The 13,740-nt window shown below is 35.9% G+C and overlaps 1 protein-coding gene across 2 annotated transcripts; it reads left to right on the top strand.

Annotated features, from left to right (window-relative positions):
• Positions 1 to 5,796: 5,796 nt before the first annotated feature.
• LOC130979617 (uncharacterized) lies at positions 5,797 to 12,697 on the top strand. Of its 2 annotated transcripts, XM_057903094.1 has the most exons (13): positions 5,797 to 6,096; positions 6,210 to 6,600; positions 7,600 to 8,049; positions 8,552 to 8,749; positions 8,864 to 8,948; positions 9,059 to 9,134; positions 9,432 to 9,608; positions 9,711 to 9,813; positions 9,943 to 10,052; positions 10,258 to 10,347; positions 10,439 to 10,519; positions 10,777 to 11,598; positions 11,823 to 12,697. In XM_057903094.1, the coding sequence occupies exons 3-13, from the start codon at positions 7,782 to 7,784 to the stop codon at positions 11,913 to 11,915; spliced, it is 2,103 nt and encodes a 700-aa protein (XP_057759077.1). In that variant the 5' UTR covers positions 5,797 to 6,096; positions 6,210 to 6,600; positions 7,600 to 7,781; the 3' UTR covers positions 11,916 to 12,697. The 2 variants fall into 2 exon arrangements, with proteins under 2 accessions (XP_057759077.1, XP_057759078.1); XM_057903095.1 differs by lacking the exons at positions 5,797 to 6,096; positions 6,210 to 6,600; positions 7,600 to 8,049 and having other exon boundaries at positions 8,669 to 8,749; positions 8,851 to 8,948.
• The last annotated feature ends 1,043 nt before the right edge of the window (positions 12,698 to 13,740 follow it).

The raw sequence follows: 13,740 nt of genomic DNA, 5'->3' as shown, positions 1-13,740 counted from the left end.
GAGAGGAAGGAAAATGAATGGAAAAATATTGGTAGGATCCACCAATTTTCTTTCCCTCCAACAATGGAGAGAAAATGGAGAGAAAACTATTTATCTCTCTTTATTTCCAATATTACCCCTTTACTTTTTTCAATATATTTTATAATATAAGGGTAAAATTGTCTTTTTATACAGTTTCTTTTCTTCTTATTTTTCTTTCATCCAAACACATTTAAAGAAAATAAAAATCCACTCAATTTATTTTCTTTCCTTTCTTTCCTTTCTATTTCTTTCCTCTCTATTTCTTTCCTTCCAACCAAACATAGCCTTAGGCCCAGTTTGGGTAAATAACTTAAATAAGTTCTTTTGGAAAAGGAGCTTAAAACATAAGGACTTTTATTAAAAGCAGTTTATAAATAAGTTATTTTGTGTTTGGATTTTTAGTTATAAAAGTACTTATTTTAAAGTTGTAGCGTTTGGATAAATAACTCAAAAAATAATTTTTTTTATAAAAGATAATGAATATTAAAATAACCATGATAACAAATACTTTCCAATATTGAATGTTGATTTTACATAACCTAATCACTAATATTATGTATGATCTGATAGGTGAAAATAAAAAAAATAAATATAAAATGCGTGTCAATGTATATTTTATTGCTGTTTTTTATTTTTTATTTTTACTCCTATTAGAACTCTCTTCTCCTTTATTGAGGTCAAGAACTTGTTATAATTAACTATGAAAATAATAATAAGCTATAAAATTACATATAAAAAAAATAAAATTAAAACTGAAATTTCATACCACACTTGAATACAAATTTAATAATAAAAAATAGTGATAAAATGATAAAAAAATATTTAAAAGGAATATATGCAGTAAGTTGTTCAGATGTAATATTGTCTGAAAATATGGAGTATCAATACTTCCATCAGATGTTACGTAAAAATGGTGAGACTTGGAACATTGCGTGAGAATGATGGTGGAATGCCAGTGCTTCTAGCAGACCTTGTGTGAAAATGGTGATGAAGGGTCAGTATTTTTCATAGAGTCAAAAAGAAAAATAGATTTTTTTGTTTTAAAATTAATTTTTTTTAAGTAAGTGGTAGAATGACTTCTCGAAAAGCAAGAAGTCATATATTTCTTCAAAAAGCTGCAAATTAACTTTTCGAGAAGTTAAAAGCTTTTTTTTAAAATAGTGCCAAACACATAGATTGTGACTTTTCATAATCCAAAAGTTAAAAAAAAAAGTAACTTCTGCTACTTCCCAAACGGACTCTTAGTCTACGTTTGTTACTGAAAGATTGGGACTGATTTTAATGTCTGATCACCAAATAAAACTTAAAACTAATCTAAACCCTTTAAAATAATTTTAGGCTAATTTTTATCGATATGGAACCTACAGGGGAGCTTTTCACAGATATGGAAGTATGGGGGAATACACGCATATGTGGGATAGCTTTCTGACACTGTGAGGGAGGAGAAGGCGCACCGTGCGATTTGTATGAGAAGGAGAAATGAAAATTTATGCTACATGAAATCGCACCGTGCGATTTGTATGATAAGGAGAAATGAGATTTTCTGCTACTGAAATCGCACCCTCCGTTTAAAGTTGGGTGTGTTACAACGGTGCAACAAATCGCATGGTGCGAGTTGTAGGGGTTGGATATTGGTACGAACTCGCACCCTCCGTTTTGAGTGGGGATGAAGTTTATTCCAGGAAATTGAATAGGAAATCGCATGGTGCGATTTGAGTTGTAAATATTTAGCTGTGTCATGTTAACCTAGTCGATGGTGCGAGTTCCTTAAATGGTCCATATAAAAGCACGCAGTAAGGAAGTAGGTCACTCGCGTCTTCTTCTCCCAACTTGAACGGCTGCATACTCTTCTGTTTCTTCTTTCTCGTTTCCTTATATTATCTGGTGATTCAAAGTTGAACTCTATTTGCCAAATCTATCTTCTTCTTTTATATGTTTGAGAGAGATGAGTGACCGAGTATTATTAAAGGTGTATTATTTTGGTCAGATTTTACTACAAACTTCGGAAGGAGTAAAATTTATATGTGAAAAACCCTTAGATGTTGTTATTCCCTTTATCATCTCATTTGAAGAGCTGAAAGGGGTGATTTCTGAAGCCATTGATTCTGAGAGAGCAAGAAAGATATCATGTATTCTATACAGATATCCCATACAGGTATTTGGTGGATTCGTCCAGTTTCAAAGCAGATATGTGACGGACGAAGCGAGCATGCAGGAGATGTTTTCAATGTATATTGAAACCGGCTCAGATCTCCTTCATCGAGTTGTATATTGAGTTTAAACAATCTGAGGCCGACCGAAATATTCTACGAGAAGATTATAATACTGACAGTGAAGAAGAGTTCGAAAGTAACTACCAGTTTGTTGGTCCAGATGGAGATGGAGGTGAAGATCAAGGTGAAGGAGCTACGGCGCCAGATGTAAACAGAGGTGGCAAATGCACTCGCAAACGATGAGCCGTTTGAGGAGCCATTCATTCATGCGAGTTTTGGATTTGGAAGCCATGCATGTTCCGGAGTTTCTGGGATATATGACTGCAGGTAGGTAAATTTACATGAGTTTGTAAATATCATTCGCAGTTAACGGTTAAAATCCAGTGAACCGGACCGGTTAGGTTCCGGTTCATGTCGTGCGACGGTCGAAACCGGCCTTTATGGTCTAATTTTATGACTTGCTGGTGTTTTTTTTAATTAGAGTGACATAATAAGGTGTTGTCAGATTTGTAATATAGTCTCTTTATTTATTTTATGCTGGTTGTCAAATGCAGAGATTCCTATTGTCGCAGATGGTGAGTTTGCCGTTGGTATGGAGTTCGGTTCGAGGGAAGCTGTTATTAAGGCGATAAAAGAGTATACCATACGACGAAGTGTAGACTACCGGGTGTATGAGTCTGAGCCGTTGACATTTTATGCCAAGTGTACGCAGTACGGATCAGGGTGTGATTGGCTTATCAGGGTTAGCATGATCAGCAGGAAGTACTGTTGGGTTATAAGGAGGTTCCCATAAGATTTGACAAACACAAGCGGTTCCCATATTCTCCTCGGTACCAATGCATATAAGTTTCCAACTGAGGCTGTGAAGGAATGGGAAGCTCGGAAAGAACGTGATGATACCTGTTGGTCCAATGCATCACCCACCTGTAATGAGTAGGTGCCGTGGCCCAGTTAAAATTCTTAGGACCAGTGAGGACTTCTCCATGCGCCTTATCTAGATTCCGCACCTCCTCAGGCACTCCCTGAACGAGTCCGAATTGTCGCCTATACCTATCGGTAGCATGCCACTCAATACATTCAAATGATACCAAAGGCACTGTAGCGCTCCACACAACCGAGTGCATATAGATTTCAGCAGGAATTATGTTAGGATCCACGCGATCCACAGCATACGCAACCCAGACAAACTGAAAAAAAAATAAAGGAAATTCATGACTACGCCCGACATAACAGTCACATTAACAATGGTTCATAAGATTTACACAGGCCCTAAATAGGAAAGTAATACTACTTTAATAAATACTCACCTCGCCTTCCTGAAGTTCATCAAAGGCCTTCCTAAAGTCAGCTAGCTTCATATATCTATATCGTCGGTCACCCCGCTCCCAGTTCCGCCACCTTATACGATACATTTAATGTTGATAATTGAGTTATAAATATAAATAAAGTGGTACATTTAAAAATTATATTACCTGTTTGCTAGCGGGAAACTGCGGGGCTCCCTAGGAACTGGCGATAGATATGGGAGCCGCATCCAAGCCCAACCGAGAAAGTTAGTGGGCCATCTATGCCTTTACAGTCAACTCGAGATGCCCGGCATAATGCCCTATAGAGGTGTGCTAGGCATGCAGATCCCCAACTGTATTGTATAATACTACCAAATTCACGTAGCAATGGAAGAAACTTCCAGTGCACACCTGCTGCGCTGATTTATCCCCAAACAAGATCGTCCCGATAAGCAACATAATGTGGCATTTGACATACCTCTGTATACCAACTTCATCAGTCAAGGGTAAATTTCTTTAAGGTCCCGAAGCCAACTCAATTTAATGCAACTGCCTCTACAATCGACTTACGCGTGCAACTCCGAATTGATGCAAACACTCAGCCTCCAACGCTTCGAAACTACTCAATGTCATCCCTGTAACTGGAAGTCCGTCCGTTGGAAGACCAAGTATTAGAGCAACGTCTTCAAGAGTGACGGACATTCACCAATGGGAAGGTGAAACATGTGTGTCGGGGTGCCACCTCTCGATTAAAGCATTCACCAATGCCTTTGACATTGGGACTACCCCAATCTGTGATGCATGGTAAAAGCCAGTAAGTCGTAGTGCTCCTCTACTATCATTGTACCGATCCGGAGGAACAGGATGCTCACATGTCAACATTCTTAACTTCTGCAAAGTTCATAACAAAGTATTACTCAACTTCTTACTTACTAGCTTACTACTAAAATAAAATATTTTATACCACAACAACTATTGATAATAATGATAACTAACATAAATACCTAATCAAATCTCTCCACAGTAACATATTTATCTTGAATAATATAATAATACCCACTAACCACCTACTACTGCATATACCATTAGTTAACTAAAGATATTTCACTGAATTATAAAAACATTTATAACAATCACTCTATGCCTAAATTCTTTTTGGAACATCATTCATACTAACTAATATTTTTCCAAACTAAGACTAACTCACAACAACAAGAACATTTACTTCATTCATTACAATATACCTACTAATAATTTAAATAGAATTATAAAAATTAAATTAAACCTATTTTCAATATTACAATTATAACCGTTGGGGCTCCAATTTTTTTTTTAATTCCTATATTTATATTTAAACATAAACATAACTATAAAAATTAAATTAAACCTTTCTCAATATTAGTTACAATTATAACGTTGGGGGTCCAATTTTTTTAATTTCATATTTATATTTAAACATAAACATAACTATAATAATAAAAACATTCAAAATTCACATTCTAAAATTTCCGTGCTCTCTATAAAAACGTCCCAAACTTACTAAATAATAACAATAATTTCACTAACAATAATACTTATATTCTAAAAATTAATTCCAAAAATTCTAAAAATCTTAAAAAATATAAATCCTAAAAAATAGTAATAATCATTCTATCCTATGGATATTTCTAATTTGCACTTCTAATAACAACAATCATAACAAATAAATATTTTACATTAATACTTTTAAATAAAAAAATTTAAAAACCTTAAAAAAAAACTTACATAATCAGAGTGACTGAGATAATGCATGATATGAAGTTCAGGTCGATCAACATCTCTAGTTTTATTTTTTTTGGGCATTCTTTCATGTATTGAAACATGCAGAAATGAGAGGAGGAAGATGAACAGCAATGGGGGCTTCAGGTTTGAAAACAAAAGCTGGGAGAGTGATGTCTCGGAGGGTGAGAGAAGTTAATGCATGTGTGAGGGAGCTGTTATAAGGGCACCGAATTGGGGTGGCTCCTGCTACGCGACACGTGTCTTCGGTGGTGGCAATCGCACAATGAGATTTGCTGGACGGAACTCGCACGGTGAGATTTGCTTAGTGAAACTCGCAAGGTGCGAGTTGGGTGGTCACTGACACCACACTCTCGTCATTCCCCTCCCTCCCCCATAACGGCGTCTGTTAAAAGTTCCGGTACCATATTGAAATTAAAAAGCGATAATTTTAGCCCACATCCCCTAAAATTACAGAAACATATTTTATAAGATCCTTGTCCTAATTAAGCCCCAAAAAAAACTGAAACAGCACTGGCCCTACAAGCCCTAAAAATTAATTGGAGACCTGCGTTCTACACTTCTACTTGTGCGTTCTGCGTTCTGCGTTCTGCGTTCTGCTCTTCCTCCCTAACGAAATCGGTGGCTGTAACCGGTGGACGACGCGGTGGCTGCTTCTCCTCCCTGACGCGGTGGAAGACGCAGTGGTTGCTCCTCCTCCCTGATGCGGTGGACGAAATTGGTGGCCGCTCCTCCTCCCTGACGCGGTGCTCTTCCTCCTTGACGCGGTGGACGAAATCGGTGGATTTTTTTAGCATGTATGCAACATATCATTATTGTTAACTGTTAATGAAGGGAAAGTTGTCAAATGAAGTATTCAATTCATTTTCACAGACATTCTAAACACTCTTATTGAATTCAATTTATGTAGATAATTTTGTTCAATTTATGTAATGCTGTGAAGTGTGAAGTGTGAACTCCGTTCTTTGATTTGGAGATGCGAGATGAAAACGAGGGTTGTTTGCAGGAAAATGTATGATTACATACGCTATGATCTCAAAGAGATTGCTTTCCCATCATCTTTACCTAGGACGAGGGTATTTGGGTAATTTTAGTCACTGTTATTGATGTTTTGAGTAGACAAAGATGCAATTTCGGAGGACCTTACTTAGAGTTAATTGAACTGGTGACACTTGGCTGTTGGTAACATTCAATCTTCAGGTTTTAGCCTAGGCTTTATGCTGCAAGCTGGCTTCGTGAAAAACCTAACGGTGAAAAGAAACCTGCTAAAGGGAAAGAGCCTTCAACACTGGACGATCTTGGTACCATTTCTTTTCCAAGTTTATTATCCTGTTTGGAATCTCATGGCTTGCCAATATTAATATTATAATTACATGCTAGTTTCTAGTTGTAATTGAGTGAATTATTTACACTATATATATAATCTGTCCTTGTAAACTAATGAGTTATTCCTAAAAGCAAAAATGCATAGTCCTTAGATTAGTTATAGTATTCTATGATGCTGTTGAGTATCAGCTGAAGGGAGCTGTAGGTTTAAAAATTAAAAAAAAAAAGAAAAGATCTTCAATAAACATTCATGGATTTAGATGATTTGTTTTTGTGTAAATTTCATTTTGAGTGGTGAATTTGCTATTTTAGTTCATAATTTAAACTCCTGGTGTTTTGGTGTTTTGATTTTCTACTAGAGACATTATTAAAGAACAAAATAATGATAAAGGTATTTTTTAGTTTGTATATAGGTTGATATTTATTTTTTAATTTCGTTATTTTTTATATATAGAAAATGATAAAGAGATAGAAGCCAATGACTTTTAATAGGTTTATTCAAAGAGTTAAAAAAAAAAGGATTTGGTAGCTCATGAGCTGGCCTTCGAGCATTGGGCTTGTGAGGGCTTTTGGCCCTGTGATTTTTTTCAAAATTGGGCTCTATTGGTTATAGGACTTTTTGTTCTTTTGACCTTATAAAATAGGCCAAGCATATTGACACCACTAATTGGAATTAAAATTTTAATTTTAAATACAAAATTTTAATTCCTTCAATACTTTTAAAAAATGGAGAATTTCTTGAAATGGAGATTGAAATTTTAATAATAATTTAAAAAAAAATATTCGCATTTAACTTTTTAAATTCAAAATTTACCATTCAATTTACATATTTATCTTAAATCAAATATAATATTAAAATATAATTTAGTCCAATACATTTTATATTAAATATAATACAAATACTCAATTTAATTTCTGACTTGTAATCTCTATTTCTGTCTTTCCGTCTCAATCACCCTCCTTCCCAAACATAGCAGTAGAGTCTGACGGTTACACAAAGCAAACGCTAACATTACAGGAAGAATGCAAGGGCGAGGACTGAGCAGGCCATTATTGGGCCTTACTAGCAACAAATTGGGCTCAGTTGGCCCAATTTTTGGATAAATGAACCACGGTCCCTGGTTAGTTGTTAGTGGTTACCACTTCAACACTGGCTATGGCGCGAGGGGTGATCCTCTCTACGCCATGTCTCACTGCTTCTACTTCTTCACTCTTAGCTTCCTTCTCCAAAACCCCACCAAAAAGTTTCAAACTTTCACTCTCCTCGCACCTTCTGCATCATCACCAACCATGCACTCTCCCTCTTACTTGCTGCTTCTCCGTCTCATCTTCTGAAGCACAATGCTCAATCGACTTGTCAAAGTACAGAGAAGCTTTTTCCAGGCGCATGGCTATGGCGGGACTCAAACCTCATCACCCTATTGGTTAGTTTCTACTTTGCTTCTTACATGCTCTTTTGTGATGCATTCCTCTTAGTTCATTGAAACTTGCTGGGAAAAAAATTTACCCTTTTAGTCTAGTGAAATTAATTACATTTTTGTTACTTGGAGGGTGCCCTTTTTGTTATCTTTGTAGCCAGTGTCAGAATTAAAACTCAGAAATAACATTCTGGTTAACAATGTCTTTGGATTTTAGTTTGTGCACCTAAATTCTGAAACCTTAATTTGAACTTTGAAGGGTTTTGGCATGTATTTGAGCAACATTTCTACATAATTTTAGTTTCAATTCCTTCATAGAAAAAGAAAAAGCTGCCTTAGATCAAACCATAGTTTGCAAATTATAAACTGAATGTACCCTCCTTGTTTTGCAAAGTAACTTTGCCAGTGAAAAAGGTTAACTTGTTGCCAGTGATGCAATGAATGAGCCTAGTGGTTACCTGCATAGTATATTGATTAGTTCATATTATCTCGTTTCTTTTCCTATCAGCTTTGGGAGTCTCTGGTGGTCCTGATAGTATGGCACTCTGTGTCTTAACCGCTGGCTGGAAAACTGCTGGTGCTAATGCTGTCAACACTGACAGTGGTGGTTTCATTGATGGTCTGTTGGCAATTATTGTTGATCATGGACTGCGTGCAGAGAGCAAAGAGGAGGCCAACATTGTTTGTCGCCGTGTTTCCAAAATGGGTACCTCCGAATTTGGCTGCTTTTTATGTGATTGTGATGTTTGGTTATTAGTAGAGTGCTAATTGCTTAAACGTGTCCAACTATAAACTTTGCTTACACAGGAACTTCATGCAGGAATCAGATGCGAGATTGCCAGCTGTGATTGGTCAAGTGGCAAGCCGAAACAGGGTCAGTTGCAAGAAGCTGCTCGTGATATGAGGTTATTATACCAAAGTATTAGTGCATTAAGCAGTGAAGATAACTAGATGTCTATACTAGCAGCTTTGATGAAGTATACTAATTGCATGTTTTCATATTCTTTCTTTTTAGATATCAAAGCTTTCAAAAAGTTTGTGCTGAAAACCAGATTGGCATACTACTTGTTGCACATCATGCAGATGATCAGGTTTGCCTTGCCATACTTTGTTTATACCTATATCTCCATTCTCTCAGTATGTGAGGGTGAATTACATTGCATTTACATGGGAGGCTAGTAGCTCTTGACACAAGCTTTTGAAATAGGTCTCACCCTTATGGTTGTAAGCAGTTATATAACATGTTCAATAATGTGATGCATATATTAAATCAAATATTTTGGAGAAGTATTTGGACTTTTTCATTAGAAATAAGCAAATTGAGTTGTTTTATGAATTAAAGGCTTGTTCAAATTTAGACTTGTAGTGATTACTGAGCCCTGATGCAGGCTGAATTATTTATTTTAAGGCTTTCTCGAAATAGTGGTGTGCTTGGACTTGCAGGCATGCCTTTCACCTCCCAGATTTTCCCTACACATGCACATTCCTATGATAAAGTTCAAGCAAACCGTGGAATCCTACTTGTGCGGCCTCTTTTGGAATTTTCAAAGGAAGATATGTACAAGGTTGGTGTGACATGTTCCGTGTATAAGTTAGTCATTTCATTTTATCTCCTATTTTTAATACGGGCTTAAGAATTTTAATTATTTATTGCTTTGATATTTAAGATCTGCCATGGGGTAAGTGAGGATTGGGTGGAAGACCCTACAAATCAAAGCCCACTATTCACACGAAATAGGATTAGAATGGCACTCAGTGATTTGTCATCAAGTAAGTTGCTATATATCTTTAGTTTTTATTTTGGAATTTATTTTGTTAGTTAGTTCTATATTCATGACTTCCTATATGGGAAATCAAAAACTTTTATTCTTTTAAAAGACTGATTTCTTACATTTCTAGCTACATTCAAATCTGAGCTCCGAAGAATGATTTCTGTATGTCGGATAACACGGACATATATTGATCAAGTTTGCTATAGCTTGATGAGTCGTGCTCTGCTTGTCAAAAATGTGAGTGGTTTGACATCCTCCCCCCCCCCCCCCCCCCCTTCCCCCCAAAAATTCCTTGCCTTTTTTATGAACTTTTGAAGTCTAGTATGAAATATCTATTCTGATGTTATGTTAGAAATGCCCTTTTTGCATATATTATATTGTTCTTTTTCCTGTAACTTATTCTTATCTGGATGTTGAAATTGTGGTTATTTTATATTTGCAGCATGGATATGCTGTTATTGATCTAATGAACCTTTGTCCTTCAAAAATTGAGGATTTATGCTTGGCTAAGTTTCTTTTGGTAGTCATCCAGGTACTTCTGATCTTACATGTGATTATTTTTTCCTTTCAAACTTCTACCTTTTTGAATAAGCTTGTAATTGTGGTCTAACTTCTTGTTTCAGTTTATCTCTCAAAGGCAGAAGCAAATCAGAGGTAGTGCTTTGAAATTGCTGATGGAGTACATTCGAACATTTCCTTCCAAGGTACCTATACTTCTACTATATTACTTTGTTCCTTATAATTGAAACAAGTTTATTGGTTATTGCCTTAAGCCCTTAACTGCACACAAGTCTGAGAGATTGTCTCCGAGTATTACTAGTTTTTCTTTAATTAAATTCTTATTTTTAACTTTTTAAAGGAAGAAACTTTATTGCTTTCAAACACACTAGCATTTTAGCTTAAAATAGTTCTTGAACTTCAAAATTATTTACTTCTTATTTTATCCCCATTTATCTTGTAGAACTCTCTTACAGCGGCAGGTTGTTACCTTTGCCCCGATCCGGGTTCCAGAGGGTCCAGAATCCTGGTTTGCTGTTCTGTTGATTGTAATGCACCCATAAAGTTGGAATTTTTCGACTCATGCTCTCATGGAGGAAAGGAGCATGGTGTTACCATTGAGTTGGGAAAAATTATAGAGGCCAAAAAATCATATGCAAATAATGTGGTTCCAGATGCATCAGATGTCCACTTTTTGGATGTGAATCCCAAGTTTGTTTTAATAGAAGCCAAAAGACTGAACATAATCAGTGAGTCAACTTATAAGAGCATTCTTGCATTGCAAAAGGAAGAAACTGATCGCTTCAGGTCCAAATCTGAGGTCATTGCTAATTCTGGATCGACGAATGAAGCCGAAAGTTTTAGTACTTCTGTAAAATCTCTTCAGCAAAGGCAGTTCTGTTACTTCATGGATCGATTCATCCTCACATGGAAGTTAGACGATAAATTTGACGGAGATTCACTTTCTGACATAGTTGATTATGGTGTTGATTTGGGTGGGGAAAACTGGAACTTTTGTTTCACTTCATGCGTAATTGGACCTAATAAGGTTCTTGAAGTGCGGCACATGGTTGAATCTGATTGGCTGTATTTAGCTGAGCTTTCAAAATATCCACATTGCAAGAACTTGCTACCCACTCAGATTACAGAGAAAGCATCCGGATGTTTACAGTATGCCAGTGCATCAGCTAAAAGGGCTCTTCCGATGTTAAAATCTATCCCGGTTGCTGCGAGGAGGAGCCTGCCTGTTCTCGTTAATCAACAAGGACAGTTAGCAAGCATTCCAGTAAGTTGATCTGTCTTTAATATCACCTTAATGGCACAAAACACTTGACCTGTTTCCAAATTCATTTTCCGGTGTTTATTTTACACATGAAAATTAATGATTCTTATTTCTTAGCAGTTATTGTTCCTAGATAATCAGAAGACATTTAGTTCATATCTATAATGTTTAGCTTCGTAATCAGCACCTGTCTTTGGTTTCTAACTATGCATTCTTTGTTATTTCAGTGTGTCAATTTCAAGCATTGCCCTTGCTTGATGGTGGATGTGGAATTTAAGCCAAAAATACCACTTGGGGGAGGTCATAGCTCATTCATATAACAAAATAGTGACCACGACTTTTTGAAATTAATGTTGGTTAATCCATCTTTGGTCCCTGGAAATTTCAAGTAGACAAAAGGGGAATGTCAGATTGGAATTTTGAAGATGTGATCATGGAATCACTTCAATCTGACTCTTACCAAAAGTTAAGGGATGCATGATCTTTGGCTAATAGATATGGTACTATCCAAACTCCAAAGGATGCACGTCAATTATCTGGTACAGAATATGGAGATGATCAGAATATTCCAAGTACCTTATAGTCTTAGAGTTGACTCAGTTTTCACATTTGCAAGCATCACACAACCACACAAACTTGGTAAAGTGGGGAGTGAATATTGTTGCAGAATATGGGGTTTTGTTGTATCCAAGCTCTATTAAATGGGGAAAGTACATGCTTAGATTGTGGCTGTTTTGTTCAAACCAGCTTATGAAAATGATGAGGAGATAAACCAGCTCCCACTTCTGTCCTTTTGTGAAGGGCTAAGCTTTTGCCTCTTTGATGGGACCTACTGGAAATTGTGGAGCATCTCTTCTATAAAACCTTATTGTATATTTACCTAAAATTTGACCATTTGACATTTAGATTAAGTTTATAATTATATATTACTGTATGAGTTTAAATTATCAAAAAGCTTCTCGCAATTAGCAAGAAACTCTAAGCCCATATTCTTGTATTTAACCATGGAAAGGTATACGCATGGCCAGAGGTCCAGAGCCTTGTGTAAGCTTAGGGAGTTGGTTAGGTTTGGAGTTACAAATTTGCCCTCAATTTTATTTCTCTTTGCTGAATTTTGTTTCTGGTTGTCGACGGTGTTTCACAACCCGACAGATTAAGTACTAATTCGTTGTGGATCTGATATTTATTTAAGGGGTCTGCTGGCCAATGAGTTGTTCCGTATACAAAGTGAGATTCTAAGCTGCCAATGAGTTGTTCTATCACAAAGTGAGATTCGAATTCTCGAAATTTTCCTATGCCGATTTTATTGGGATATTAAATAAGCTAAACTCCAACACCAATAAGGAAATAATTAGGCGGTTGATACAGGAAATAATTAGGCTTTCGATTTTCCTTTTCTTTGGTTGATTATCAGACAAAATTACATATCAAAAAAAAAAAAAAAATAGCATGCAATGTCTTAGTTAAGGGGTAATAATCTTTGTCTTGCAATAGATGCATTAGGCTTCAAGATTTGGCTAAGATCAGCCGTGGCTGAAACTTTTAGGGTATGTGTGGTTCAAATATTATTTTATTATTCAAATTTCATTTTTATGGGAATCAAATATACCTAAGAGGAAGGTGGGAATTGAAATGATGGTATTTTGATTATCTGAAATCAAACTTGTTTGAAAATAGCTTTTCAAACTTTGAATCAACATGAGAATATGATATTCCCATCTTAAAATTCCTAAGAATTATTTATAATTTCCCCAACCACACACTCTTAGTGTCAAGTATGCGAGTGTATAATATGCATGAGTTTTGTAATGTTTAAGGTTGAAAAATGTCCCACCCATCTTCCTAACCAAAAAAAAAAAAAAAGGCTTTCCCAAATCTTTTTCATATTTATCATAGCAATATGAAGAAAATATTTGTTATAATAAAATGGAAAATTGTCACATTTCTACTACAAGGTACTTGAACTCAATAAGCCTAATCAAGTAGGCACAATTTGTACCTTTCACACCTATAGTTATCTGATGGGAAAACTCAAGCCATCTGAAATTCTGAATGAACTGAAATAGATTATGATGAAAACACAACAAACTAGTTGTTGTTGCTGCAGTTGGATCAAAACCTCTCACGAGTATGAACTTGCATTCT

The sequence above is a fragment of the Arachis stenosperma genome, chromosome 5, assembly GCF_014773155.1.
Source record: "Arachis stenosperma cultivar V10309 chromosome 5, arast.V10309.gnm1.PFL2, whole genome shotgun sequence".
Taxonomy (NCBI): domain Eukaryota; kingdom Viridiplantae; phylum Streptophyta; class Magnoliopsida; order Fabales; family Fabaceae; genus Arachis; species Arachis stenosperma.
This window is presented reverse-complemented; position numbering and strand designations above follow the sequence as displayed.

Bases quoted from the DNA above. Each gene is read 5' to 3' on its own strand.
- LOC130979617 (XM_057903094.1), top strand. From the start codon at position 7,782: ATGGCGCGAGGGGTGATCCTCTCTACGCCATGTCTCACTGCTTCTACT. The intron at 8,050-8,551 runs GTTAGTTTCTAC...TTTTCCTATCAG, and splicing joins CAAACCTCATCACCCTATTG to CTTTGGGAGTCTCTGGTGGT. The intron at 10,520-10,776 runs GTACCTATACTT...TTTATCTTGTAG, and splicing joins TTCGAACATTTCCTTCCAAG to AACTCTCTTACAGCGGCAGG.